Source organism: Cinclus cinclus, chromosome 28 (genome assembly GCF_963662255.1).
Source record: "Cinclus cinclus chromosome 28, bCinCin1.1, whole genome shotgun sequence".
Lineage (NCBI taxonomy): Eukaryota > Metazoa > Chordata > Aves > Passeriformes > Cinclidae > Cinclus > Cinclus cinclus.
In genome coordinates this window covers 3550091-3576322 of record NC_085073.1, presented here as the reverse complement: position 1 = coordinate 3576322, position 26232 = coordinate 3550091, and the positions used below count along the sequence as shown (strand labels likewise).

Below are 26232 nucleotides of genomic sequence, written 5' to 3'. Positions count from 1 at the left end.
TACCCAGCGCCTCAGGGCTCCTCCATTTTGTGCTGCAGCTGCGGCTGCGGCGCTCCCGCGTTGGTTTCGTCCCTCCTCGTCCCGTGCGCGCCGCTCCAAACCACGGCCCATGGCGGAGAGTCACTCGGCGGCCGGGCTGGGGGAGTCTTCTTCCCTGGCTGGACCTGGCGTCACCGGTTCGGAGTCTGAAAGCCGGCGGCGGCCGCTGAGCGAGCTGCGCGTTATAGACCTGCGGGCCGAGCTCAGGCACCGCAACTTGGACAGCGGCGGGAACAAGAGCGTCCTCATGGAGCGGCTGAGGAAGGTGAGAGCGGGCGGACGCGCTGCGGCTGCCTTAGGAGTGGGTGCAGCTGCTGCGACCCCGGCCCGGCGAGCACCGCTGAGGAAAATGGCGCCAAAGAGCGGCGGGGCCGGGGCCCGCCGGGATCCGCGCGAGCGTTCGGTGCCCGGCCAGGCCGGGCCTGCCCTGGGCCGTCCCAGGCTCGCTCTGCGGCCGCTGCTGTCACGGAGTGTCATCGAGTCCCGCTGTGATTCCAGTACTCGGCCCGAGTATTTTTAGTTTCGTGCACTACAGTCTTCCGCTGTTGCCTGAGTTCTTGGATTTACAGTTCTGTACGCTGTCTGTCGGGCTTTTTGCTGCGTACTGATGTTTTTCTGGCAATCTAGCTGGTAGCCCGTTCGCTGTCTTCATGACAACGTTTCGTGCGTTCCCTAATCTGACCTGCTGCTTGCAGTGTCCCGGGGTTTTTACTTTGTCACAGCAACCCGTGTTTCTGTGCACAGCCACAAATGCTGTAGGATTGTTTTGGTTTTTTTTTTGTTTTTTTTCTGACTGCTTTCCCGAAACCTTACACCAACATGTTACTGCCTTCTGTGTGCTTGTTGCGTTGGTCTGGTGGTTTTTCATTCGCATGTCCCAGTTGCTGATTCATGGTTTGGAATTTTTTGGCCTGTGGTTTCCAGCTCTTAAACTCAACAAAAATGTACAAATGAAAAATTTAATGTCTGTTTTTATATGTGGTTTTTTTTTTTTGCCCCTATTAGGCTATTGAAGAGGAAGGAGGGAATCCTGATGAAATTCCAGTGGTTTCAGAAAATATAGTGAAGAAAACTCCAAAAAGAAGCAGCAAAGGTACAGGGCAGTTAGAGAAACTTTCCATCTTATCATCCTTGGATCTTCATTGAACTTAACCTTCATAAGAAAAAGATTTATTTGTTACCAGTACTCTTCCCCAATTTTGTGCTTAGGTTTCTAGGGATGGGTGATCTAATATTAAACTTAATAGTCTTTTATTCAGAGAATTTAATGTGATTTAACAAGGCAAGAAATGTTGAAGTTTCCATTGGTTTGCTCTCAGAGTTCCCTGAGATTGTATTGAAAATTACCAAGTAACACTGAAGCACTGTCAGTATTTTTTATACCTTTTTATGTAGAAAGACAGAATTTCTAGGAAATGCAAAATAAGGTCTGTAGCATTATGCTTCATAGCTAATAGCAGGTGCAATTTTCTTCCCAGAAGACAAGTTTTTAATCAATTTTTCAAGTCAGACATGTTTTCAAGGCCTTATGTTTGGGTTTTGTAGTGGAGAGACAGTCTTACGTAATCATTATTTTTAGAGAATAACTTGCTGGTTTTCAAAAATTGGTTAATTAGCACAATTTGATTGTCTTTTGTAAGCAAATAGTGTTTACAACTTTGCATTGGAGCTGAGCAAAATAATTGTCTTACAGTATTTTCATTACTAGATTTGGTTTACACAGAATGTAAATTTGTGATATGAAAATCAACTGTTTTGCCAGCTAATTTGAGTTTTGTTACTACATCTGATTTGGAGTGATGGTGCAATTGCTTGCAGGCTAAAATGTACAATCTTGACCAGATAAAGGGCAATTGTCACAGCTCTGGGTGAAAGAGATCTTTTTAATCATATTCATTTTCACGTCTCAGAAAAACATCTGATGTCTATTACAGTGCTTTTAGTGTTGGGATGGAAGTAGATGAAATGTTCCTCTTGGCTCTAAAACCCCTCTCACTTTCCAGTTGTAATGTGCTTGTAGTTATTGAGGAAAATAAAATTCATAAAAGATCAAGCAGCTGCTCAGCTCAGAGTTGGAGGAGTTGCTCTTTGGTGCTGAAGCTGGTGTAGTGTTTTCAGTAATGCCAGTTGGGATCACTCACATCCAGCTGGTGGACAGAGCACTGCAGCAAAACTCAAAGGTAGAGTGGGGTGTTTTCAGTATTTTGTGTTTTGGTTGGTTGGATTTTTTTTTTTTTTCTGTGCTAGTAAGAGTAAAGAAACGAAAGGTTGAGGTAATAAATTGCTGCAATCTGATCTGAGCCAAATGTTCCGGGGAGGTCACAGAGCTTGAGCTCCTGCCAGCTGTTGGACTGTGGTGTGTTTGTCACTTACTGGGGTGATAACAAACAGTTGTGGGAAAAAGGGCAAAAACTGAAGGGAATACCAACTCTGGTGAGAAAGTAAAGCTTGAAGGTACAGCTCTAATTACTGTTTTCATTCTAATGATGGTAATGTTGTTAGGACGTAGGCCAGACGAAGAGGGAGTGGAAGACAACGGCCTGGAGGAGGATTCTGGAGATGGCCAGGTACAGGGGCTGGCTTTGGAGGGGACTGATGGCAGATGGCTCTCAAGTCACCCTGACTGTGACATGTGCTTTTTTTCTTTCCACAGGACGATATTGAAGCAAGTTTGGATAACTTGCAGGATATTGACATGATGGATATTAGTGTGTTAGATGAAGCTGAAATAGATAATGGCAATGCTGTAGATTGTGGAGATGATTACAGTGCCCATAATATTCTTGATTCGCTGTCTGATAGTAAAGGAAGTGCTGATGCAGAAGTGAAAGAACTTCCAGATCAGCCTACAGAGTATGCTGTAGGTAACTTGGAGGCATCCCCACAATTTTCAGAAATTAAAGAAGAATCAAGAGAAATACCAATAGTAATGGTATGCATCTCTTATCACTGTGGAATCAGGGTTTTCTTTTTAAAATTTATTTATTTATTAATTAAATAGCAAAACGGTGGCTAAAGAATACTTGGGAAAATTTGGGACTCTACTGTAGTTTCTTATGGTCTTTGTTTTTCTTTTTACATATTTGTGGAAATACAAGTCTTCATTTTTAAAATACTTAAATGTTGTTAGTATACGTGTGGTTGTATTAATGGCAGTTTACAGAGCATTTGTTTGTAATCATGCTTTGAACTCTGCTTCACCTTATTATAACGTACATATTATTCCTATATCTTTATTTTAGAGAACATCTGAGGCATACAAATAGTGTAGCTTACTTTCTTCTCAACTGAATGGCACCTTTCAGGGAATTATATTCAAGGTTATTTTTCTGCTCAAGTGTTTTATATCCTGGCATATACAACAAAGCATTTGAAATTATTTCTGCCCCATCTGATGGGGGAGTATTGCTCTTTGTTGTGTGTCCGCATTGACTATGAGGTTCTAAAGTTGCAGAAATAAACTTGGCCCCTTATCTCCAGGTATATCCCTGTACTACCCAAATCAAATGGAAATATTGAGAAAAAGGGGGTTTTTTTGAGTGAGTAAATGTCTTGAGGCCAGATCAGCTCCCATGATCTGCTTTTATCAGTGAAGGAAATAATTATCAAGTCCTGTAGGTTTTTTGGCTCTGTGTTGTTACTGTAAATGACAGGGATAAAAATCAGAGAAGTTTTGCTGTTGGAATCCCCGTAGTTACAAGATTTTTGTGAGCTGACCATCATAGTTAAGAGATAATGAAAGAGCTTATTCAGTCATTGTGGGTCAGGAAGAGTCCTGGGGGTTATCACTCAGTTTTTACCATTATTGGTAACTTTGGAAGCAGGATGTGCTTGCAGGGTAACAGCTGTCAGTGCAAATACAAATCTTCAGTGTCTCCCTCAGGTTTAACTCACAGTATTCATCTGCAGATAACAAGATGTCTCCCATTTATTTTTTAAAGGTAGAGTTTGAAGATGTTGGGAACAGTTTAGATGCTTCTTCATCAAATTTAACCGTAATAAAGGTAAATGGTAGCCAGTTTTTCTTTACAAACAAAGCAAGCATAAAATAGACTAAATAATAACATGTGTTTAAACAGTGTATGTACAGTGGGTGCATTCCTACTTTGCAAAGAAAAGGAACAAATGCTTTTTAATTTCCTCATAAAGACAAATATTTATTTCTTTATCAGGTCATGTGTATATATATGTGTGTGTGTGTATGTATATATGCATGTGTATATGTATGTATATATGCATATATATATATATATATATATATTTCTGGTGTATGTATCATCCTGAGTTTGGTGGTAGATTGGATTCCTTTTATCTGATGGAAATACCAGCTCAGTGCCTTACATTGTGTTTAACTTCCATTAAAAATGGAATATCCCATGGTGAGAAGGAAGGTGGGACTGTCTATTCCTGAAATGCTGGCCTTGTTTCCAGATCACACCTGGTAGGTTAAGAGCTCCAGGTGAAGCTGGTGTTTCTGTTGATCCTGTTTTCAGAAAGGAGAAAAGCACAGGGTAGAGAAGGGTAATGTGAAGATAAGCTTTCCTCTCAGCTGCTTAGATTTATTGATTTATTTACCCATGTGAATATGTACCATATGTTTTAACAGGTGGCTGAATTTGAGAGGTGTTAAAGTTTTCACAGACTTCATAAAACTTTGGGGATGCTAAAAACTCACCTTAAACCTTATTCTGAGAAATGTGTTTGCAGTTCAGTGTTTCCAGAGCTGAAATAGATTAAATCATAGTAATGCTTTCACTAAATACTCTCCTGTAATGGGTGATTAAGAGATGTCATTCAGAATAGCATTGTGGTTATGAAATAGTGATATTTCTCCTTTTTAAAATTTTTTTCACTACAGGAACTTGAAGAGTTACCACTGGAGCCAGGTACTGTTTGTTTTTGTTTGGTTACTTTGATTTATTTTTTTAATGAAACAAAAAAAAAATCTTGGGCATTTAAACAGTTTCATTCTTCATTTAGGCTTTTTGCGTCCCTGTTTGGTTTTTTTTGGTTCTTTCTTTTAATGCATTACTGTAGTGTACGTTATTATGGTGGAAAATCCAGGTCACGCAGGGTCATAGAGATTGGAAACCCAGTCATATCACCAGATCTGTGAATAACCACGCTTGGAAAACATGTTTAATGCCATGAAATGGTTCTTAGAACTGTTACTGCACAGTGAAGTTATGGAACGAGCCTTAAAGATGTAAAGGTTCTGAAAACAGATCTTGTGATATCACACTGTACAGTAGTTCTGTGAATAACTATAAATACAGGAGTGTAGGCAGTGCAAAGCTCTGGTGCAGAACAGGAATTAAAGAGTGACTGGACATCAGAAGAAGGAACATGCTGCTGCCACAGGAATTTGCTACAGATGCTACTCACTTTCTGGACTGCAAACACACTCATGCACCATCAGAAGATGCCCAGTTCTCAGGTTGGACTGTCTCTGCTAAAAGAACTTCACAGAAATTTGGAAAATTGAACTCTCAGTGCCTTGATACGTTCAGTTAAGCATCTCGGACTCTGGAAGCTAACTAGAGAAGAAACAGAGCTGAACGATTTGCTGAAGAATATGAAGGCTGAGCCCGAAGTTTTTTGTAAAATCTGTGGGGGCATTTTTCTTGCCTGTTGAGGTGCTAGGGCTGATTTGGCAGGGTGTGAGAGAGCAGTTAGCGTGGTAGCTGTAACACTGTGTACACTAGGGTTTTCCAATCTCTGTGTAGCTTAGCAGTTCTCTTGGTGTTAGTGTGGCAGCCATGCCAGTTCCACGTTTGTGATTGCTGTATTTCCCTGGTGATTAAATCTTGTGCCGTTCTATTCCTGTTAAATCCGTAGAAAATGAGAAAATACTCGACATTTTGGGGGAAACTTGTAAATCTGAGCTACTTAACGAAGAACCTCCCGAAGCGGAGCGGCCGCGTGCGCAGGAAGCCAGTAACGCGGGGCCAGGCAAGAGGCTGGCTGAGGAAGAGGACGCTCTCGCTGCCGCTCAGCTGGAGGAAGATGCTTTAGCTTTGGACAGCAAATCGGCCCAAGCTTTGGCAAGGAAGGAAGCAAAGCGTTTAGTGGTAGCAAAAGGGGAGACAAGTGAACAGAGCCCCGAGGAAGAGGCCCCGGACTCTGAAGGTGTAGTGGTAGAGACCCTAAGCGATCAGAGTAGCAAACGCTCCCAAGGCCTGGAAGCCTCTAGTGGGGAGACAGCGGAGAAAGGCGCAGGTGCCGAAGCCAGAGATAGCAAAGAAGATGGCAAGAGAGCAGAAGACAAAGCTAATTCTGAGGAATCTTCCCCTGCCACTAAAGAGTCCTCAGCCAGTGAGGGCGGTGATCAGAAAAAGAGGTTTGTTTTTTCTCCGTTCTAGACCAGATGCTATCTTTTATCATTGGTCCTTAAGTGATGCGAATAAGCTGTTCCTTCAATTGGCCTCCGAGACTGATGAAATTGTAGCCTATTCCTAAAGGTCTCTTTTATTTCTCCATGTGCAGATAGTTTTATTTTTTTTAAACGCAGTGGGTTTGATTTCTTTCCTTCCTCAACCTTCAAAGGTTGTTTTCCCCAAATTACTCTTATTTCTGTCATCTGCAAAACAGAATTGTCCGTTCAGGGGTACAAATCCCTATTTCCTGTCACTCTTCTAGAAATTTGCCATTAATAGCGTTTATTTTGGAACTAGTTTACTGGTAGGTATCCAATTTTAGTTGTGCTGTCTAGAAGTAATTTTCTTTTTGCATATGATGTCTTGAATAATGTGGTGTTTTGTCTTTAGCCCTGTTGAAGACAAAGATACGAAGGCAGTTGCAAAAGATGAGAAGGGTAGGTGTATGTTTGGGCTTCTTAGGGGCTTTTTATGTTCAAAGGACCTGAAGTAAAAAAGGGAACTGTAAATTCAATGAACCCTCAATGCGGTTGTAACACATCCCTTCAAAATCTAACTTTAATACCAGTTCCTTGTGACTTCTGTAACATTATTAACAAACAGAGTTGGGGTTTGTTTCAAGTAAGTCTTGTTTTGTGAGTTAACATTTGATACTCTCTAGTTCTTCTGAAGTGACTGAAGTACAGGTAGAAAATCTGTAGCTACAAACTCATTAAAGCCCTTCAAATGCACATTAACAATGGATTTTAGATGTTCATTTCTGCAGGCTGCAGCATGTAGCCTGCAAATTGATTTTAAGAATGAATGGAAGATACAGAATTAAAACTGCAGTGGAAGAGTTTTATGAAGGAAAAATGTGAGGGGAGAGTTTGGGACTGTTAATTTTGTGCTGCTGCATTTGTGTTCTACGTGGTCTCTTATGTTTGGCTTTTTTGTACCCCAGGCCGTGTGGGGAGTAGTTCTGGCAGAAATTTGTGGGTTAGTGGACTTTCCTCCTCTACTAGAGCTACAGATTTGAAAAATCTTTTCAGCAAGTATGGAAAGGTACGTAGTGGATATGTAAATTAACAAACCATTCTGTCAGTTGAAAAGGCTGACCTTAAATTTAGCTCTTATTTTCCCTAACTAATGACTGGGCAGGCTGAATACTTAAGTTTGTGTTCTTTGGAAACTGTGTATCTGAAAGGAGTGCAGTTCAACAAAGGGGATTGAAATGGAGGGGTGGGAGCAGAGTTGGAGTGTGCAGAGAATATCTGTGCAGACACCTGAGATGAGGCAATTCCTGACAGGAGAGACTGGTAGGTTATCATTTAGTATCTAATTATGGCTTGAGTATCCAGCAATGGTGCTTTAAACTACTCCATTTCAAGGGGTATTCTCTGGAGAAATGCAGTTCTTGAGGGCAGCTTGCACTTGTTTTGCAGTGCCTGCTAGGGTACAAGAGCAGACATTGTGGAAGGGAACTCTTTCTGTTCTCCCCTTCTGCAAATACTTTCCTAACTGTAATATTAAATGTTTATGTTACTAAGTGCCACTGCCTGTCAGATTGTCATCTGGAAAGAGATGTAAGGAAAGATGCAAGCAAAGAGAAAGTGGGTTTGTTCATTCAGTTTTATTTTGGTTTTTACCATCCCACTCTCCCTTCTCTGTATATATCTGCCTTAACCTCCTGACCTGCTCAGGACCTTGAAGATGAGTTTTCTGAGCTGCATTATTAAACGTGTGACTGGGGATTGATTGAACTAAATGGCTTTTAAAAGTCCTTTCCCATCCATACTGTTCTAAGAAATGGTGATTAAATTAGAATTTATTTAGTGTCAGACCTGCAAACACAGAGTATTTTGGTTTTTTCCCAAAGGTGGTTGGTGCAAAAGTGGTGACAAATGCTCGCAGTCCTGGCGCTCGCTGCTATGGCTTTGTGACAATGTCAACATCTGAGGAGGCCACCAAGTGTATTAATCACCTCCACAGAACAGAGCTGCATGGTAAAATGATTTCTGTGGAAAAGGTAAGTGACAGCTATTTCATAGCAGTGCAATGAAAATAAAAACATGTAATTTTAGTCTCTGTCTCTGACTGTAATTATTTCTGACTGAATTTCTAGGCAAAAAATGAACCAGCAGGAAAAAAGCCTTCAGACAAAAAGGAAGGTGAAATAAAGAAGGAAAAAGACAGGCACCATTCTGCAGACTCCAAATCTGAGAAGTAAAGTGTTGTTTTGTATTTTTATCTTTTTTTAATATTTAAAGACCATTCATTTCAAATACAGCCAGGTGACCAAGTTGAACAGTAATTGTAATAAATCTTGATTTAATGTTTCATCCTGCATTTGAAATAGGAATAATGCTTGGAAAGCTGATGTTTTACAATAGTAAGGCATCTTAACTGGCCATCTGTTCAGAAATACAAAGCTCTTTAGTGTTGAGTATAAAAACTTGTTAGCTGTATCAGGAGATACTAAATCAAATTATTTCTAGGTAAACCGTTATTTTTACCAGTTGTTTGTCCTCTGATCTGACTCTGTCTTGGACTCTTCTTTTAACTGACAAATATCTCTAGGATTTAGTCTGTCTTTGTGATAGGCTGTGTGGTTAGTGGGTAATACTTCCAGCATTGGTTTTCCAAATGGTTTGTTGCTTTTGAAAGAGGCATTTTGCTTTCCTGCTTTTCATAGGTCTGTTGGTATTAAGAAGGAGGAGAAGATCGACAAAAAAGATGATGCTAAGAAATCAGAAAAAGATGAAAAAGAAGGAAAAGAAAAGGATGAACAAAAGACTGGATCTTCTGATAGATCCAGGGCAAGCAAATCAGGTGATGCTGGGTGTCTTTCAGAAATGCTTTCAAGGACACTTATATATTATTGGATGTGATTGATAAGTCAGTAAAAAGAAGTTTACTTAGTAAAAGTCACACAAAAATCAGAAAACACCTTGAAAATTTTGACTTCAATTTCTAATAACTTAGAGTTTCCATAATTTTTATGGAACTGCCACTGGGTTTAGACCTGACACTGTGTGGTTCTGTGTCCTTTCTTGGGTGTTTTTTTTTAAACTGTGGCAAAAGATGTATTTTGTGGACGGGAGAATTAATTAAATTTGTGTTCTCTTAGCTGTCATCCCTGTCAGAAAACACTGCTGTCATTTTGTGATAAATTTATTGCCCCCATCCTCAAGTTGGCCAAATCTTGGCAAGCTATTTAAATCATTAAAAAGTTCCATATGTTGTTAAAAACCTCATTAAAATTATTTTTTACCATTTAGTGTCGTCAGAGTTTTGAATCTTGCAAGAATTGTTGAATGTCTTTTGTACCATTTATTTTTGGCTCTGTTTTGTTTTCTAGCAAGTCGAGGAACCGAAAGGACAGTGGTAATGGATAAATCTAAAGGAGAGCCAGTTATTAGTGTGAAAACCTCTGCATCAAAAGAGAGGGTAAGGCCAACTTCCAGAGAAGCTTTCATGTAAAAACAGGTGTCAAGTAGATTCATGTGCTTAGAGATGAAGGGTTTTTAGCTTTGCACGTTGGTATAATTATCCTTTTATCACTTTCTGGAAAGCATCAGGGTGTTAATGATGTGGCAGAGAGGAAATGCTTCTGTTTTATCTTTCTTAACACTTTTTCACTTCTGACCTAGTGGAAGAAGTCGAGTTGCAATCTGAAAATGTTGTTAGGGTGATGTGTTTCCCTGAGCTTGGAATGTTACTGGTGCATGTTGTTTGACATCAGTGTAAGTCAGGTTGTGTTCCCCTAGTATTTATTTGTAATATTGGGAAGTTCTGGTCAAATTTGGGATACTTTTCCCTGGAATTCCACTGTTTACCTCTGGGGTAGGTATGGTATCCTTTTTTGTTCAAGTTGACATAGTGTAGGTATTTGCCCAGGAGTTTTAGCTGGAAATGCACAGTGTTCAGCTCATGCATTGTTCTGATTCATCTCAGAGCACAAAAAGCCAGGACCGCAAATCAGAGAGCAAAGAGAAGCAGGACATTTTATCATTTGATAAAATCAAGGAGCAGCGGGAACGGGAACGGCAGAGGCAGAGGGAGAGAGAAATCAGGGAAACGGAGAGGCGCCGGTGAGTTCTGGTTCCCTCAAAACTTCTAATGGCATTTTTACTGCCTTACCTGTTTTGTGTTTTGAGCAGGCTGTAAAGCAGTGCTGTGCTGAGCCTCCAACACTGATACCTCAGACTGATTTCATACTAATTAGTGCTAGAATAGACATAATGCCAAATGGAGGCTTTGACTGCTGAAATCAGTGTTCTCATGAGACTTCTGTAGGTGCTTTCAGGCTTTGCATTCCAGTTGACTAGATTTGAATTTCCTTGATTTTTTTTTTTTTCCCCCCAGAAGCTTGTAAATACTTTTTGCATGTCAGATTTCTGTCTTAGGAAATGCTTTGATCTCTGAAAGCTTTTTCAGACCTGACTTAAGAGTAGATAACTGCGTTACTTGTGCAGAATTCTCCCCTTTGCTTCTGTCATTTGTGTGGAGTTTTTTGTTTTCCCCTAAGCTGTTACTTAATTGGGAAGAAGGGGGAGAACATAGAAACTTATTTTTTTTAAAAAAAAAGGAAAAACCAAACAAGAAACCCCACCCAAAACAGAAATAGTAAAGCTTGGATTGAAGAGTGTCAGTTAAAAACCAAGTATCTCTTTTAAATTAGAGAGAGAGAGAGGCGGGACCGGGAGCAGCGCCTTGCAGCCATCCACGAGCGGGATGAGAGACAAAGGCTCCAGAGGGAGCGAGAACGGCTGGAATTCCAAAGGCAGCGCCTGGACAGAGAGCGCTTGGAGAGGGAGAGGTTGGAGAGGGAAAGGATGCACATAGAGCAGGAAAGGAGACGGGAGCAGGAACGAATCCAGAGGGAGAGGGAGGAGCTGCGACGGCAGCAGGAGCAGCTGCGCTATGAGCAGGAGCGGCGCTCTGCCATGAGGAGGCCTTATGATCCTGACAGCAGGTGAGGAGCAGGGCAGTGGGGCTCCAAACTCCTCAGCCATATCCTCTTTGGGAGCCTGTGGAAATGGGGAGCACTCTGGATAAGGCAGTCACGGGAGCTCACAGCTGAAAGACTCTTTGCGTGCTGCTTTTAATACTAATAGCCATTTGAAGAAGAGCAAATGCCGTGCTTGTACACTTGTGAGCACTGCTCCGGTCTGCTCCTGTTTCCCAAAGAGTAGTAACTGTGTGTCTCAACTCTTAGTGGCAATGGGAAAGATACTTACTCTTCTCACATCAGCACCTGCTGAAATGAAGCTGGTTTTGGTAACAAAATTTTCTCTGAAACCACAACACAATTCCTGCTTAACACACCTAGATTTTTAATGATTGGGTTGAATGAGGTTTGGGAGGGCAGGAACGGGGAGGTGCTTCTGGGACTGCAGCTGATGTGAGCCCGTGTGCAGGCGAGACGAGCCGTACTGGCCCGAGGCGAAGCGGCTGGCGCTGGACGATCGGTACCACTCGGACTTCGGCCGCCAGGATCGCTTCCACGACTTCGACCACAGGGACCGCGGCCGCTACCAGGACCACTGCTTGGACAGGTGGGCAAGGCTCTGGCTCTTCAGGGAAATTTGGGGTCTTTTTGTGGCTTGAATGGTGTCAGCACAGTAAAAGAAATCACTCTTGTGCGTTTCTCATGGCTGATTTCACACCTGCTTGCAATCCTTTGTTTCTGTGGGTTAGAGACATACCAGAAGAGGCTGCATAAAGGTTATAAGCCAAGTCTTAAATGTAGCTTGCCATGTTGCTGATGGAGATAGAACAGCTTCTCTCAAGACGTATGGGAGTCTGCTTTATGAGCCCCTAAGATTTAGCCGTTTCCTTTTGCTTTAAAACCTTCCTTATTTTCATCCTTGCAGCCTGGCTAATGCAAGTTTTTAGCACCACAGAATGGAAAAATATTTTCTGTGTGGTGCCATTGAAACTCCTGTTTGCTTTCAAAGGATCTCTGGTGAAAACTGTATCACTTGTTTTTGCTTGTAACTCATTTCTGACACTGGTAGGTTCACTCAGTATTCTCCCTTGGTATCACTGAGTATCTGGCCCTGCTCAGTGGTCCCTTTTTTACCCCCTACAGTGATAGGTGTTACTTTGACATCTTTTCACACAATGAAACAAGAACTCTTTTGAGTTACCCTGCCACTGAACATTAGCAACCAGATTTACAGCCTAATGGAGATAAACTTTACCTATGTTATTTCATGCAGACACTGGGATTATAATTACTGTGTTGATTCAGCAGAAACTTTCCTTTTTTGTTCCAGGAGAGACTGTACCAGGGGAATTCCAGATCGAGATGGGCAGGTGCGTTAGAACCAAGTTACTGCTTTAGTTAAAAACCAAAACAAGCTGACCCAAAAGCACAAAGGACACAGTGTGCACACAGCACAAACACAATCAGCTGAGATGTTTAGCCAGAACTAATTTTTGTGCTAAAGATCATAAAGTCATTAGGTTACCTGCTTGCTGGGGTGGGAGCCTCAGATACAGGCAGGAGGAAACCTCTGAGTGATGGGAGCATCATTTCAGGCTGGTATGTGGCAGGAAAAGCTTTTTGGTTGGCCATCTTAGATGTTAAGAGAGAGCTGCTGTACTTAGCTGGCAAGGAATGCCTTCTCTCACATGTATTTAAGTAAAACAACTGGTGCCATAATGAAACAAGGCTGTGAAATGACAGGTGTGAAAACCAATGCCATAATGGAATTCAAAACCTTTGATTTCTGAAGAGATGTAGGAAGTCAGCAGATATTCTGTGTAAAAATTAAAAATCTGAATTCAAGAATGTAAGCCTTAAAAATCCTTACCAAACAAAACAGACCTCTCCCACCAGTAAAAAGCCTGGAATCAATGTCAATAAACAAAATAAATGCCCAACAACAGAGACAAGCTAGCTTTTTTCCGACAGCTCATAGAAAAATAACGAGAACTCCTAGGATTGGTTTTTAGAACTTGTAGTGTTGGTTTTTAGCATAACTGTGTCCTGCTTGCCTTCCAGCACTACCCAGAGGAGCGGCACGGGGGCCCTGACCGGCACTCCCGGGACAGCTGGGGTGGCTACGGCTCCGACAGGAGGATGAGTGAGGGAAGAGGGATCCCCCCACAAACCCGGTTAGTGCCTGGCAAATCGGGGAACTCCTTGGGGGTTCTTAACATTTCCTCAGTGAACCTTTGGAGGTTGACAGCACAAGCAGCTTGACAAGTGTGAATCTTCTCTCCAGATATTTGAGCATCTGGAGGAGCAGGGAATGGCCATGTGTAGCTCCCACATGCCTTTGGGAGAGTGAAGCTCTGTAGTGAGTAAAGAGCTGCTCAGCTCAGCCCCTGGCTGTGGTTCTCCTGCAAACAACTTCCTTTCTACAGATGAGATTCAGTCTCTTTCTACAGATGAGATTTACAGATGCCCCAGTAAGGCCTACACAAGTCTCATTGATGGCCAGTGGTCAGGTTTTAAAGGAAGTGGAATGACTCTGCAGTCATGGGGGTAGAGAATTTGGATTCACCTGGAATCATAGTGGTTTCTCTTCAAACCAGTTAATCAAGCTGGGCATATTCCAGCTGCATAATTTTCAGCTGCAGGAGTAGCAGCCAATTAATTGATCCATGCCTGAGTATTCAGTCCATTGCAATATCCGTGGTGTCTCTGGATCAAAAGACAAGTATTGTTATGTGAAAGATGCTGTTCAGCAAGTGTCTCTCATTGTTTCTCTGACCAGCTCTGATTGCAGTGATTGGGTGGCTACAGCTGCAGCTTGATTAACCATTTAACACACTTTGGCATGGGGTATGGTGTTTGGCTTTACCCTGTGCTGCTCAGTGGGTAGGGGACATACCTAGAAGATGTTCTTTTATTTTTTTAAGAGATGGACGTGACTGGGGAGATCATGGTCGAAAGTTAGAGGGGCATCAAGATCGTACATGGCAGGGAAATGTGGATGGAGGAGTGATGGGACGGGATCATGAGAGATGGCAAGGTACACTTGCTGCTTACCAGTGTGATTGTGGTTTCTTTTCTGTGAATTACTGCTGCTGAACCTTCTAGTGGTAGCTAAATGACCGAGAAAGCAAATGAAATTCTAGGAACAAGGTAACATTTTTATTAGGGAAACACAAAAGCCTGTATTATTCCTTTTTTTTTTTTTTTTTTTTTTCCCCTCTTCTTTCTCTTTTTGAATTAGGTGGTGATAGAAGCATGCCTGGTCAGTCAGGACCAGGCCATGGGATGACTCGAGGAGGAACATCAGGGTAAGAAACTCTGTCAGAACGCTTACAATATTTTCATAATACCTTAATCAGTATAAATAAATTCTGGACGGCTTTTTCCTGGGCACGTCCAACATGTGGCGTTGTTTGCAGGCACGGAGGCTTCGCCGTGGCCGGGAGCCAGGGCCAGGTGCTGCAGGGCACTGGGATCCCAGGTGTGTTTGCAGGCCCCGACAGGACAAACAGGCTGAGCCAGCCCCGCTTCAGCCGCCGCTACTGACGGCGCTCCCTGTACATAGACGGGTTTTTTTAACGCCACCTAACGGTGGTCGTGAGTTTTATTAACCACAGGGTCACCTTGAGTTTGTGATTCTAAAAAAAAAAAAAAAAAAAAAACAAACAAAAAAAAAACTAGCAAGATTGCTGCTGCACTGTAGCCAAATACTGTGTCAACTTGGTTTGGGTTTGGTTTTTTTTTTTTTTTTTTTTTTGTTGTTTTGTTTTGTTCGTAATGAACATGGTCAAACATCACTTTGAAGTTTCTGTAAGTGAAACATTCCATTTTTCAAAAATAATAAAATCGGTTTATGGCTACTATTTTCTTGTTTCTGGAGTCTTTGGCAACCTCATGGGAGCTTGAAAAGTCACTGAAGAGACAATCTGCTTTTAGCACTGTGAGATTTGTAGAGAAGTGATAGATCTGTGACATTGTGTATGTGGAGGGTCCTGGCAGACTCTGCCTGTCTTTAATTATTTCCTTTGAAATTAAATTTGAATATTATTTCTACATTTCCATTTTAGATTTCTGTCATTATAGGAGTAGAAGGAGAAGGAAGAAAGAGGAAGAAGGAAAACTGGGAGAAAGGGGGAAGGAGAAAGGAGGCCTGAAAAATAGGATCTAGTTCAGTCTAGGGGGTCAGTGCTCACCTTGTTCACCTCCCTCTGATGCTGATAGCCTGCTCTGCTCATTGTTTTGCATCTTCAACATAAAAACATAAAAGCCAAACATTAAAATACTCCCAGCATCAGAAGTCGTTCCCCCCTCAGCAGCACCACGAACACCTGGGGGCCACAGGTGGGGCAGAAATTGCAGAAATTAAATTACATCCCTCTGGGGCAGAGAGGGGATGCTGAGGCAGAGGAGGGTTCAGGAGAGACCAAGAACAGGTATTCCCTGGGGCCATGCTCACAGATTTGGGGTGGGTGATGTCACAGTGGTGAAGCCCCTCAGGCACAAATTTTAATTTTTCTGTATGACCTGTCTTTCTAGCTTCCATCCATCTCTGGTTTTCTGTCCCTGTTTTAATTCCTCCCTTTAAAACTTCTTACTCTTACACATACTGAAAAATAAAATACAAACTTATATCCGAGGGTTATTTCCAAATAACTCTCTTCATCTACCATAGTATACACAGAATTTTAGAAGGTAAGGAATTCTGAATACAGATATATATATAGCTCTTGAGCATACAAATATAACTTTTGTGTGTGTATATATATATATATATATATATGTTAAGTATAAAGGCATTGAAAATGTAAGAAAACAGGTTCTATAAGGAGGAAATAGAGGTTTTTTGTGTTTATTTTTTCCGCCTCTTAACAAATTTAGGCTGAGATTTTGTATCTGTTTAAATCACTGCCGCCGCCTGGCGGTGAGAGTGAGGAACTGCAGGGTTCTGCGGGCTCGCTAGTGCTCCCTCCTGGGTGAGGGTGGAACTGCAGGGACACAGGCACAGTGACTTTAGGGACTCATCGGTGTCCCCAGCACAGTGACATCAGGGCCTTGCTGCTGTCCCCAGCACAGTGACATCAGACTCATCAATGTCCTCTGGCATAGTGACATTAGGGGCTCATCAGTGTCCCCTGGCACAGTGACATCAAGGGACTTGCTGCTGTCCCCTGGCACAGTGACATCAGGGACTCATCAGTGTCCCCAGCACAGTGCCACTGGGGACTCACTGCTGTCCCCTGGCAAATAAAAATGGAGCTAGAGAGAAGAAAGGAGCTTGTGCAGAGTTCCTGACCAAACTTGCCACAGTTGCAGCTGCACAGGCAAAGATCCCAAACCAGGAGTGGTGACAAGAAGGGACAGGGGTGCTGTTTTTACAGAAGGGGTGAGACCAGATGGGTGAGGTGGCCCCTGAGACCCCGGAGTGCAGCTGGGGTGTGGGGTGGTGAGGGCTGGGGCTCACACACAAGGTGTGGGGTCTGCCCTGTGGGTATGGGTATGGGCTGGCTGGTGGCAGATGCCACTATCAACATGGTGGCTCTGGATGGCCCTCAGAGTGTGCCACACCCAAGAGGGGCATGGCCACAACTGGGAGGGTACCACACCAGAGGTGGTGAGCTTGGCCAGAAGCCAGTTTTGGTGACACTCAAAAAGGCATTGCAGGCTGGAAGCCCAAGCTGGCCACCTCCAACATGGCAGGGCAGGCCAAAAGTCATGGGTGCCACAGTCAAAGTGGTGGAGAGAGCCAAGTGTCACAGTGCCACACTCAAAGTGATGATGGGACACAGTGGCCATGTGGTCCCAAACTCAGTGCAGCAGCCATACCCAGGAAGCCACGTGCCATCAAACACCCAGGTGCCATCAAACACCCAGGTGCCATCAAACACCCAGGTGTTTCAGGGACAGTTGAGAGATGGCCCCCGGGAGTCCAAGGCCAGCCAGAGCTGTCAGTCCCAGCAGCCTTGTCTGAGAAATCCTCCAATGTTTTGTCTTGGGAGGTGGAATCCCCCTCTGGGCCACAGGCCCAAATTAGGATTCTGCCTCCTAAAATCTCACATGTCCTAGGGCTTCTCCCACATAGGATCTGTGAGGACTGAGAGACAGGTGTTATTTTCGGGTATTACCTTCACCTCAGAGGGTTTCCCATCACACAGAGGACACTCAAACATCCTCACAAAAAGGCAGAACTGTTTATTATCATCCAGATGTTCTGTGAAGATCCCACTGTGTCATCTACAGATAGAAAACCTCAGAAAGATGGATATTCTCATGTATCTACATTAAAGGAAAAAATAGTCATCATACAGACTTGGCCATGATTCTGAGTCACTCTGCTGTCCTGGAGATTCACAGATCCCAGAAAAGCAGATGAAGTTCAAATTTTGGCCAATAGAAACTGCTGCCACCTTCCATCCCAATACCACCATTCCTGCCTTGCTGTTGGAGCCCACACAGTCACCCTTCTGCTGCCACGTTCCTCAGCAATGGTTTATCCACACAATGCCCCAAAAGCTACAGAGGAGTCCACCAAAAACCATCTGAACTCCTGGTGTAAGGCAGGAAGAGTCCAAGGAGTTGGAAGTCACTGGTGTTAGGGATCTCAGCAGGATCCACAGGGACCCGAGTGAAATCCACAACTTCACAGAACAGTTGAACAGGAAAACAACACCAAAAAGTTCATTTGCTGAAGGGCAGGATTCCACACAGGAAGGAGTGTGGGGTTGGTTCATGTTTTTTTTTGGGAAACTCAAATATTCCCATCAATTTATAGAGGTCTAAGATAAAAAAAAAAAAAAGTAACAGAAAAAGCTGGGTGCCCTTCAGATATCTACACACTGTGAGTGTATCACCTCTCACTCCAGGGTTAACAAATTTGTTTCACTGCCCTGGAACATCACCAGAATTATTTTTAACAGCTCACAGCACAACCCAGAAATTTAAGCCTTGGAAAAACAAAATTTTCCCTTTACTTATATTGCACCTGTTTCACAAAGAGCTACATGGCAGAAGTTCCTTCTGCTACAAAAATGCTGCATCAGAAAAAACTGGGTTGAACACAGATGAGAAAGGAAAACTGAGCTTTGGAAATCATCATGAGTTGACCCCAAAATATCAACACTATTTTTACAAATCACTGTGCACTTACAAAGCCTGTCTTGCCTCAATTTTATTTAACATTCAGTTATTTAAAAACCACAAGCATTTTAGCAGATGATAACGATATTCTTACCACCACTGGGTACTAAAATTGAACCTGCAGGGGGAATATTTCTAAACTCTCTTCAAAGAGCACCAAATACTCTTTGGAACTACCAACAGAACACCCCCGTGGAGTGGGGAGAGATTGGTTTTCTTATTTCCACAACTACCCAGAACTGCTTGGGGAAGAATTTTTATAATGTTGTGATGCATTTATTTGTAAAAGATGCATAGTGGAAATCAAAATATCTCAAGGGAGCCCAGTGCCTGTGTTCTAACCCTGCTTACAGCATTCCTGTGTGAGGCATCACCCACAGCAAAACACCCACCCAGCTTCACCAGTGGCCATTATGACACTCCCAAAGCCTCCTGCAAGGAATAAACCCAAAGCAGCCCCCTTGGCTTTGATTTAATAACAGGGTCATTGTACACAATTGTGTGGACTTTGCCCTCTTTATTCCAGTGTTTCTGTACCTTCTACAGACCTGTGTACACAGTCAAACACACCACTCATTACAAACCAGCTTAAAACAAACATCTCACTTAGCCAAATAAAAATCTTGCAGACGTCCAAGATTAAAATGTTTCTTACAGCAGTGTCAGGAAGTTCCTTTCCCTGAATGTGGGCAATATTGCTTAAGGACTGGGATTTGGGATCCAGCAAAACCACCCCCTGTAACCAACTCACCCGATGGTTTTAATGACACCTTGGACCACACCTGGACTGGAGCAGCAGCAGCTCTCCAGGGAAGAGATTCACTCCCTGGCTCCTAAATGGACCCGTTATCCTCATGGGATATCCTCATTTTAGGCCAGTCCCTGTAAGCACAGGAGTTTTGTTTCAGAGACAGGAGTGAAGCCACAGGTCCAGACTGGAACTTGGGAAAGTTCTGAACAGGAAACTCTCACCTGCTGCCAAGACTACAGAAAAAGCTGAGATTAAAACCTGCCAAGGGCAAGCTTCCTCTGAAAACACCTGCCAGAAAAGGTTTGGTTATGTTCTTTAAAAGGAAACAAATCTGAACATATTTAATAAAGCCTCTGATCTGATTTTTATTTACTCCCTGTAGCAGCTGAGGTTGTAGGAACATGGCACAGCAGAGGATGGACAGATGAACTCAGAGTATGCCTGGATATCTCTGGGTCCCCCACTGCCACTTTTTTTCTGGTATCTCCCCCACTTTGATGTGGAGAAATAATAATTTCCATTTTCCAAAAAGGAAACTGAGGCACAAAGGCCACAATTCAGCGTTTGCAGGAATTTAACAGGTCACAGCCAGCTCCCTTTGAAAGCAGCTGGAGAATTTCAGCCCCTCTTGAAAATCTCAGCCTGAATCTCTCATCTTCAAATCAATCTCTTGCAGAGTCAGGACCTAATCCAAATCCAGAGTCCACCAAATCCTTGTTACTTGTAGGAAAAAGCACTGAAATGTTGGGAAGTGAGACCTAGAAATACACATTTGGCACTCTCCCCTGAAAAAGAATTATACATACATTAATACTGGAACAGGCAAAAGAAATTCCATCTGAAAGAAAGATTTCCTCATGACCTCGTTCACCCGGGTTAGGGACAGATTTATTTAGCTTTTCTACCAAAAGCCCAAGTTCTCAGCCTGCACAAACAGACTGAACTCCAGAAGTTCTGTTCACACACAGCAGCAGCATTTTTAATCCATCTCTGAAGTTTCAGAAGGACCATTTCCTCTTTTGGACTCTCTGGTGGAAGGCTATTAATGTAACTACCACCCCAGCAGCCAAAAGAATAAGATCAGCTTGATTTTGCACTTAAAAATAAATTCTTTATTATCCAGAAAGGAGCCAAATCATCATCTCACATCATGGAAATGGTCATTTGTAAAGCAATAAATAAGAGGAGTGTTCTGTGCCACACCCTGAATTTTGTCACTGGTGTCTGGTACCTCTCTGGTTAAAAGCATAAAACTTATGCTATCAAAGTCTCACTGTACAACAGTCTGGAAAGGAAAGAAGGCCCCTAAAATCTTTTGCTAAAGCAATGACAGAAAAATCTGATTCCGTGAAACCCAAGTTCCAAGTTGGGTTTCACTTCATTCCAATGAATTTCAAAGGAATGAAAGCCAAGTTTCATCCCTTCCATGCACAAATACAGTACCTGACACACACAATCACCTTGTCTAGACTTCATACTGAATCAGTTCTTAACCATAAATTATCTATTTACTGCTGCTTCAAACAATTTTTCTTGAATTTCCTATTCGAGCCGAGGGAGTTGCAGGAACAGCACAGGATACAAAATTTAACTTCTTTCAGCAGGAAGTGGAAGTCAGGCTAAACCCACACAGCTACTCCAACAGCAGTAATTAAGAAATTTTAACAACCCAAACAATTACAGGCTAAAAAGATTTAAGAAACAATTAATAATGATTGTTCAAATCAATGCATTCAAAATATATGACTCATATAAGGAAGCATAACTTATGCATAAAACTGAGAACAAAACACCTTTCACCTTTCAATTTCTAAAGCAACAAAGCAGTTTTGAAAGATCAGGTGTGAAGCAAGTAAAAAAATAAAATCATATTATTCCAAACACTTTTATTTGTGAAGAAGTTTCCTGTATGGCCAAGGGATAGCAATGTCTGGAGTTACAGGACTACATGATTCAGAAAACAATGATGATTTTAATGGGTTTGGTTGTTCTCTGCCTTGACCAGGGATTTGGAGAACTGTGTTTTTCTGTGCTTGAAGCAGTTCTGAGAGAGATCAATCTTTCCACTGCCTGCTTCTCCAGAAACACTTCTGGTTTGTCATCCAGGACTGAAGGCAGAGGCACAAGAGTTGTGAATATCCACAAAAGTTCCACAGATGCTGGAGATGAACTGGAGTTTACCTGCCTGCAGCTGTTCTACCTCAGCCAATCCTCCTTAGACAAATCCTGATAAGCACAAGTACCCCTTGCTTTCACTTCTTTCTGAAAGCTTCACTAAAAGTATCATTGAACCGTTATTAGAGAACAAGTTAAAGGTGACATTACCAGCATGGAAACGAGATACTGGCCAGAATTCAGCTGCCAAGAGAACAAGGAGCTGGCAGACTCTGACAGGAGCAGTGACAGATGTTCCACTGGGCAGTGACACGTGCACCTCACCAGAATCTGCTCTGTGGGTTTGGTTCCAGTGTCAGGTCTGGCTGTTCCAGGTTTAAAGCTCTGCCCAGCAGCAGCTGCAGGTCCTGCACCACTCCCCTCCACAAGCACCTGCCCTGCTGCCAAACCTGCACAGTTCAATGGCTTTGTGACATTCATGGATGTACTAAAAGTTTTCTGATAATGCTGGGGACACTTTGATATCACAGTCTGTACCTGTCTGCCAGGATCCTAAATATCAAAACGATTCAGGTTGTAGGATGTTGGATAGCTCTGCCTGCTGTACTGGAAGTGGTCTGTGAGGACATTGCTGCGGCCGTACTGAAAGTCTCCGTGCTGCCCAAAGGCTGCGAGTCCATTCTGGGACTTTTCAGGAGCATTTCGGTGCCGTTCCAAGTTCACCAGGTCTCCAGTGGTGACTGGGAGCAGCTGCTGCTTCTTTGCCTCTTGGTTTGCATCGTATTTTGTCTGGGAAAGGAAGAAAGTTTTGCACAGAATTATTTAGGCTGGGAAAATCCGAGATCATCGAGTCCAAGCTGTGACCCATCCCCACCTTTGTCACCAGCCCAGAGCACCGAGTGCCACATCCAGGTCTTCCTTGGACACCTCCAGGGATGGGAACTCCAAACCTCCCTGGACAGCCCTTTCCAAAGCCTGACAGCCCTTCAGTGAAGGTAGATTTTCTTAGATATCACCTAAGGTATCACCTAGACATATTCACCTACCCAGAAAAAAGCAGACAGTTCTGTAGTCACTTCTTTTTTTTTTTTTTTTGTTAGAGTCTTAACATATCAGTGGCTTCTAATAAAAACCTCACTTCTCTCACAATGCCAAACAAACAAGCTGATCTTTTGCTCAAGAGATTTTCAGTTACTTCCCTATCTTCCCTTTCAAAAAACCTTAAGATCAAAATTTCATTTTATGAGAGGCCCAGCAGCTGGCATGACCCCAGTCTTTCACTTGCTCCTCTGCAATGGAGCCTTGTGCCCTCTGTGCTGTCTATTTTTGCTCAAGTAGCTTTTTAATTGTACAAAAAATAATTCCAAGCTACTGGACTGCTTCAACTGTGTTTCCTGGATGAACAAACAAAGAAATGCCTTACCTTGTTGTACAAGAAGACCCCCAGGATGGCTGTCATCATGCCCAGGACGTTGGTGCTGGTGACAGGGTTGCGCAGCATGATCAGGGACACGGTGATCACCATGATTCTCTTGGTGGCATTGGCCACGGAGTAACTGAGGGGGCTGATCAGGTTAAGGATACTGAAAGCAATAACATTCTGGGCAAAATTACAGAATCCACTGATTATAAGCAGCATCAAGGTCCAGGACCAGTGAGACATCGTGCTCTGTGGCAAAGCAAACAGCAGAAGGAAAAAATTATCTGGGGTTTCAGGTAACAACACAAACACAGCCTGTGGCACTTCTCACCTGCCATTGGAGGGAGGAATGTCTGCACTGAGCTCTAAAGAGGCACCCAAGCATGTTCCTTTATGCAACTCCCAACTCGGAGAAACCAGGGCAGGACATTCCCCACACTCTGGGAACGTTTGTTCCTGTCTCCAGCTCCCAGCTCCTGAAATTTCTGCTTTCCCATAAACTGCCTCTGCTAACCCTGACGGGAATTCTCACAATAAACACTTTGCCAACTCGTGTGAAACAATTTGCAGGTGTTTCACAACACTTCCTTCCACGCTGACAAGAACTACACTGAAACACTTCAGTACACTTTTCTGGTTGGGTACTGGAGTTCCTTTTTTTCTCCTTTCATAATAGCAAACAGTTCTCCAAATACAGCACTTACCAAGTCATTCTCTACCAAGAAGGAAGAAAGATCCACCAGAACCCACGTTGGGATCATGAAGAACACAGCGTGGCACCCAAGGATGTTCAGCAACCGCAGGTGATGAATTCGAGAATCTCTCAACACCTGACAAGAGCCATTATTGAACAGCAGTCAGGAAACAGACACTGCTTTAGGGGACAGGTAAGTTAGGAAAATAAGTAAATACTCTTACAGTATTAATTTCCTGTTAGGGTGACCAAATAACAACTGATGTCTCTTTGAAAAACAATGTTTTTTTGAGTGGTGGCTCTGAGTATCAACAAGATATTAATATTAAAAGCTCTACAAAACAGAAACCATTTTGTAACTAAATAGAGCCAAACCACACATTTTAATTTTGTTTCTGTGGTTTCAAGGAGTACCAGTGTTGACAGCGACTTGTTCAGCACAGAGGAATGATTTGCTATAACAAGATGTATTAAAATCTTTCAATGAACTGTTAAATTTAAGCACTATTGAACTGCCATCAGAAAAAAAAAATCCATGTTAAGGAGTAAATAAAGGGCTAAGGATAAACTCAGTGTAAGAGAGTTAACAGGTAGGAAGAGCTACAGGGAACACACACACAGAATAACAACCATCCCTCTGGGCTTGTCTGATTGCAAAGACAACTAAAAAATACATTTATGTAATTGAAATGACACCCTGTCCTGCTGAAGGGTGACACCAGTGACCAGTGGATGAACAGAGCTGGTACCTTCTTTGAGAAGATGTTCTGAAGTGAAAAGCACAGAGTAGCAGCAAGTGCACTGATGAGTCCCCACATGTCAAAGGACAGCTCTGTGACCGTGGCCAGCAGGACACCAGTGATGATGGGGATCAGAGACAGGTACACCTGGAGCAGGGACAGAGGGGTACGTTGCATCTGCTAAGAATTTTCAACCGAGTTTATACATCCTGCTGATTTAGATATCAACCATTTTACTATTGTAGTGCAAGGAAATCTAAATCACTGCAGTAGACACTGACAACTCCAGCATCACCCTGGTCATTGTTTAGATGGGTTTTATGCTCACAATAAAAGGAAAAGGGATTTTTAAAATCTGCATAATCTAATTCCAGTCACAAAATCCACCCAAAGCCTGAGCCCTGCAGCCCCCAGCCAGCACAGCACCCCTCAAGAACCACCAAGAAAAGAAACCTCAGCAAACCTGTCCGCACCTTCGTCGTCTGCTTTTCCTTCATGATGATCCGTGACAGCAGAACCACCCAGATCGGCATCGTGGCTTTCACTGGGGATGGGAAGAAAGAACATCGGTGGGGACTGAGGCTTGGGACAGCTCCATCAACCACCACGAGCAGAGGGATGGAGCAGGGGCTCATCCAGGCCCAGCACAGCCCAGGGTGGGTCCTCCCTGCCTGCCACTGTCCTGGACACTTGTACAAACTGGATCTTGGTGCTCCGGGACACCGTGCTGGGCACCCACATAGCACAGACCAGGACACTGCACCTGGATCTGGTGCCAGCACACACACTGGGGTGGGGACATGGCTCTGGGCACCTGCATGAGCACACGGTGGGTACTGGGACGCTGCACTGGTTATCTCGGGGGTGCCACAGCACACGGTGGGTACTGGGACACCGCACCAGGTGCCCATACGAGCACACACCAGGTTTCAGGTCACCCCACCGGGCAAGAATCCAAATTGGCTCCAGGACATTCTCTCCGGGCACCTCCTTACGAGCACAGCCGTCACTGTAACATCCCCCCGGCCACCCCGCAACCCTCGGCCCTCACCTGTGTGCGCGTAGGACACGGGGACCCGCCAGAGCGAGACGTGCGCGGACACGGAGGCGAAGTATTTGCCGAAGGCGAGCGGGAGGATGTAGCGGGGGTAGGCGCGGGGCGGCAGCTGCGCGGGGCCGGCGGGCGGGACGCGCCAGGCGCGGAGCAGCGGCGGCAGGAGCCCGCACAGCCCCAGGATGTGGAACAGCGACACGGTGACGGGCCTCGGGAAGCCGCCGAGCAGCAGCTTGTTGACCACGTTTCCGCCGGCGCTCAGCCCGTACCAGGCGAGGCACAGCGCCGACACCCGCGCCCCTTCCCGCAGCGCCGGCCCGCGCCCGCCCCGCACGGCCCCGGCCCCGGCCCCGGCCCCGGGCCCGGCCCCGGCGCCGCCCGGAGCCGCCAGCGGCGCCGCCATCGCTCCGCAGCCGCCGCCGAACGTCAGCGATGCCGCCAGCGCGTCGCTTCCTGGGGCGGGCTCGGGGCGTCACTTCCTCCGCTCCCGGTACCGGCCCCGAACCCCCGGTGCCGGCCCCGAACCCCCGGTACCGGCCCCGAACCCCCGGTGCCGGCCCCGAACCCCCCGTGCCGGCCCCGAACCCCCGGTACCGGCCCCGAACCCCCGGTGCCGGCCCCGAACCCCCCGTGCCGGCCCCGAACCCCCGGTACCGGCCCCGAACCCCCGGTACCGGCCCCGAACCCCCCGTGCCGGCCCCGCACGGCCCCCGGCCCGGGGCGATGGAGCCCGAGGCGTTCCCGTGGTCCCGGACGGCGTCTGGGGCAGCAGAGCCGCCTCCAGGGGCCTTTTACACCGGAGCCCAGGGCAGCGACAGGGCAGGGACGGAGCGAAGGTCGCGGGCTCGCAGGCACCGAGACGATCGCTCCCGACCTTTAAAACTAAGGCGAGGGAAGCGTGCAGCCGGCTGGGGTAAAGGATGGGTGAGTACCTGGCAGGCAGGAGGGGTTGTAGAGCCCGGTTCATCCATGCAC

The 26232-nt window shown here is 44.5% G+C and overlaps 2 protein-coding genes across 5 annotated transcripts; one reads left to right on the top strand and one right to left on the bottom strand.

The window, feature by feature from the left end:
* The first annotated feature begins 11 nt into the window (after positions 1-11).
* Positions 12-15212, top strand: LOC134054434 (scaffold attachment factor B1-like). 3 transcript variants are annotated; one of them, XM_062510204.1, is made up of 21 exons: positions 12-304; positions 1045-1132; positions 2542-2606; positions 2693-2899; positions 3981-4043; positions 4898-4925; positions 5878-6379; positions 6807-6853; positions 7360-7460; positions 8275-8424; positions 8521-8621; positions 9091-9227; positions 9757-9845; positions 10353-10489; positions 11080-11373; positions 11819-11956; positions 12680-12719; positions 13411-13523; positions 14274-14386; positions 14591-14657; positions 14769-15212. In XM_062510204.1, the coding sequence occupies exons 1-21, from the start codon at positions 110-112 to the stop codon at positions 14893-14895; spliced, it is 2802 nt and encodes a 933-aa protein (XP_062366188.1). In that variant the 5' UTR covers positions 12-109; the 3' UTR covers positions 14896-15212. The 3 variants fall into 3 exon arrangements, 2 of the variants coding, with proteins under 2 accessions (XP_062366188.1, XP_062366187.1); XM_062510203.1 differs by having other exon boundaries at positions 2693-2971; XR_009934032.1 differs by lacking the exon at positions 14274-14386 and having other exon boundaries at positions 2693-2971; positions 14769-14839.
* A 4889-nt stretch (positions 15213-20101) lies between these two features.
* On the bottom strand, positions 20102-25660 carry SLC35E1 (solute carrier family 35 member E1). Of its 2 annotated transcripts, XM_062509930.1 has the most exons (7): positions 25255-25660; positions 24677-24747; positions 24213-24350; positions 23474-23599; positions 22773-23018; positions 21887-22138; positions 20102-21798 (listed from the first exon to the last, which is right to left on the bottom strand). In XM_062509930.1, exons 1-6 carry the CDS (start codon positions 25658-25660, stop codon positions 21902-21904), a joined length of 1224 nt encoding a protein of 407 aa, XP_062365914.1. In that variant the 3' UTR covers positions 20102-21798; positions 21887-21901. The 2 variants fall into 2 exon arrangements, with proteins under 2 accessions (XP_062365914.1, XP_062365913.1); XM_062509929.1 differs by having other exon boundaries at positions 20102-22138.
* Positions 25661-26232: the final 572 nt, after the last annotated feature.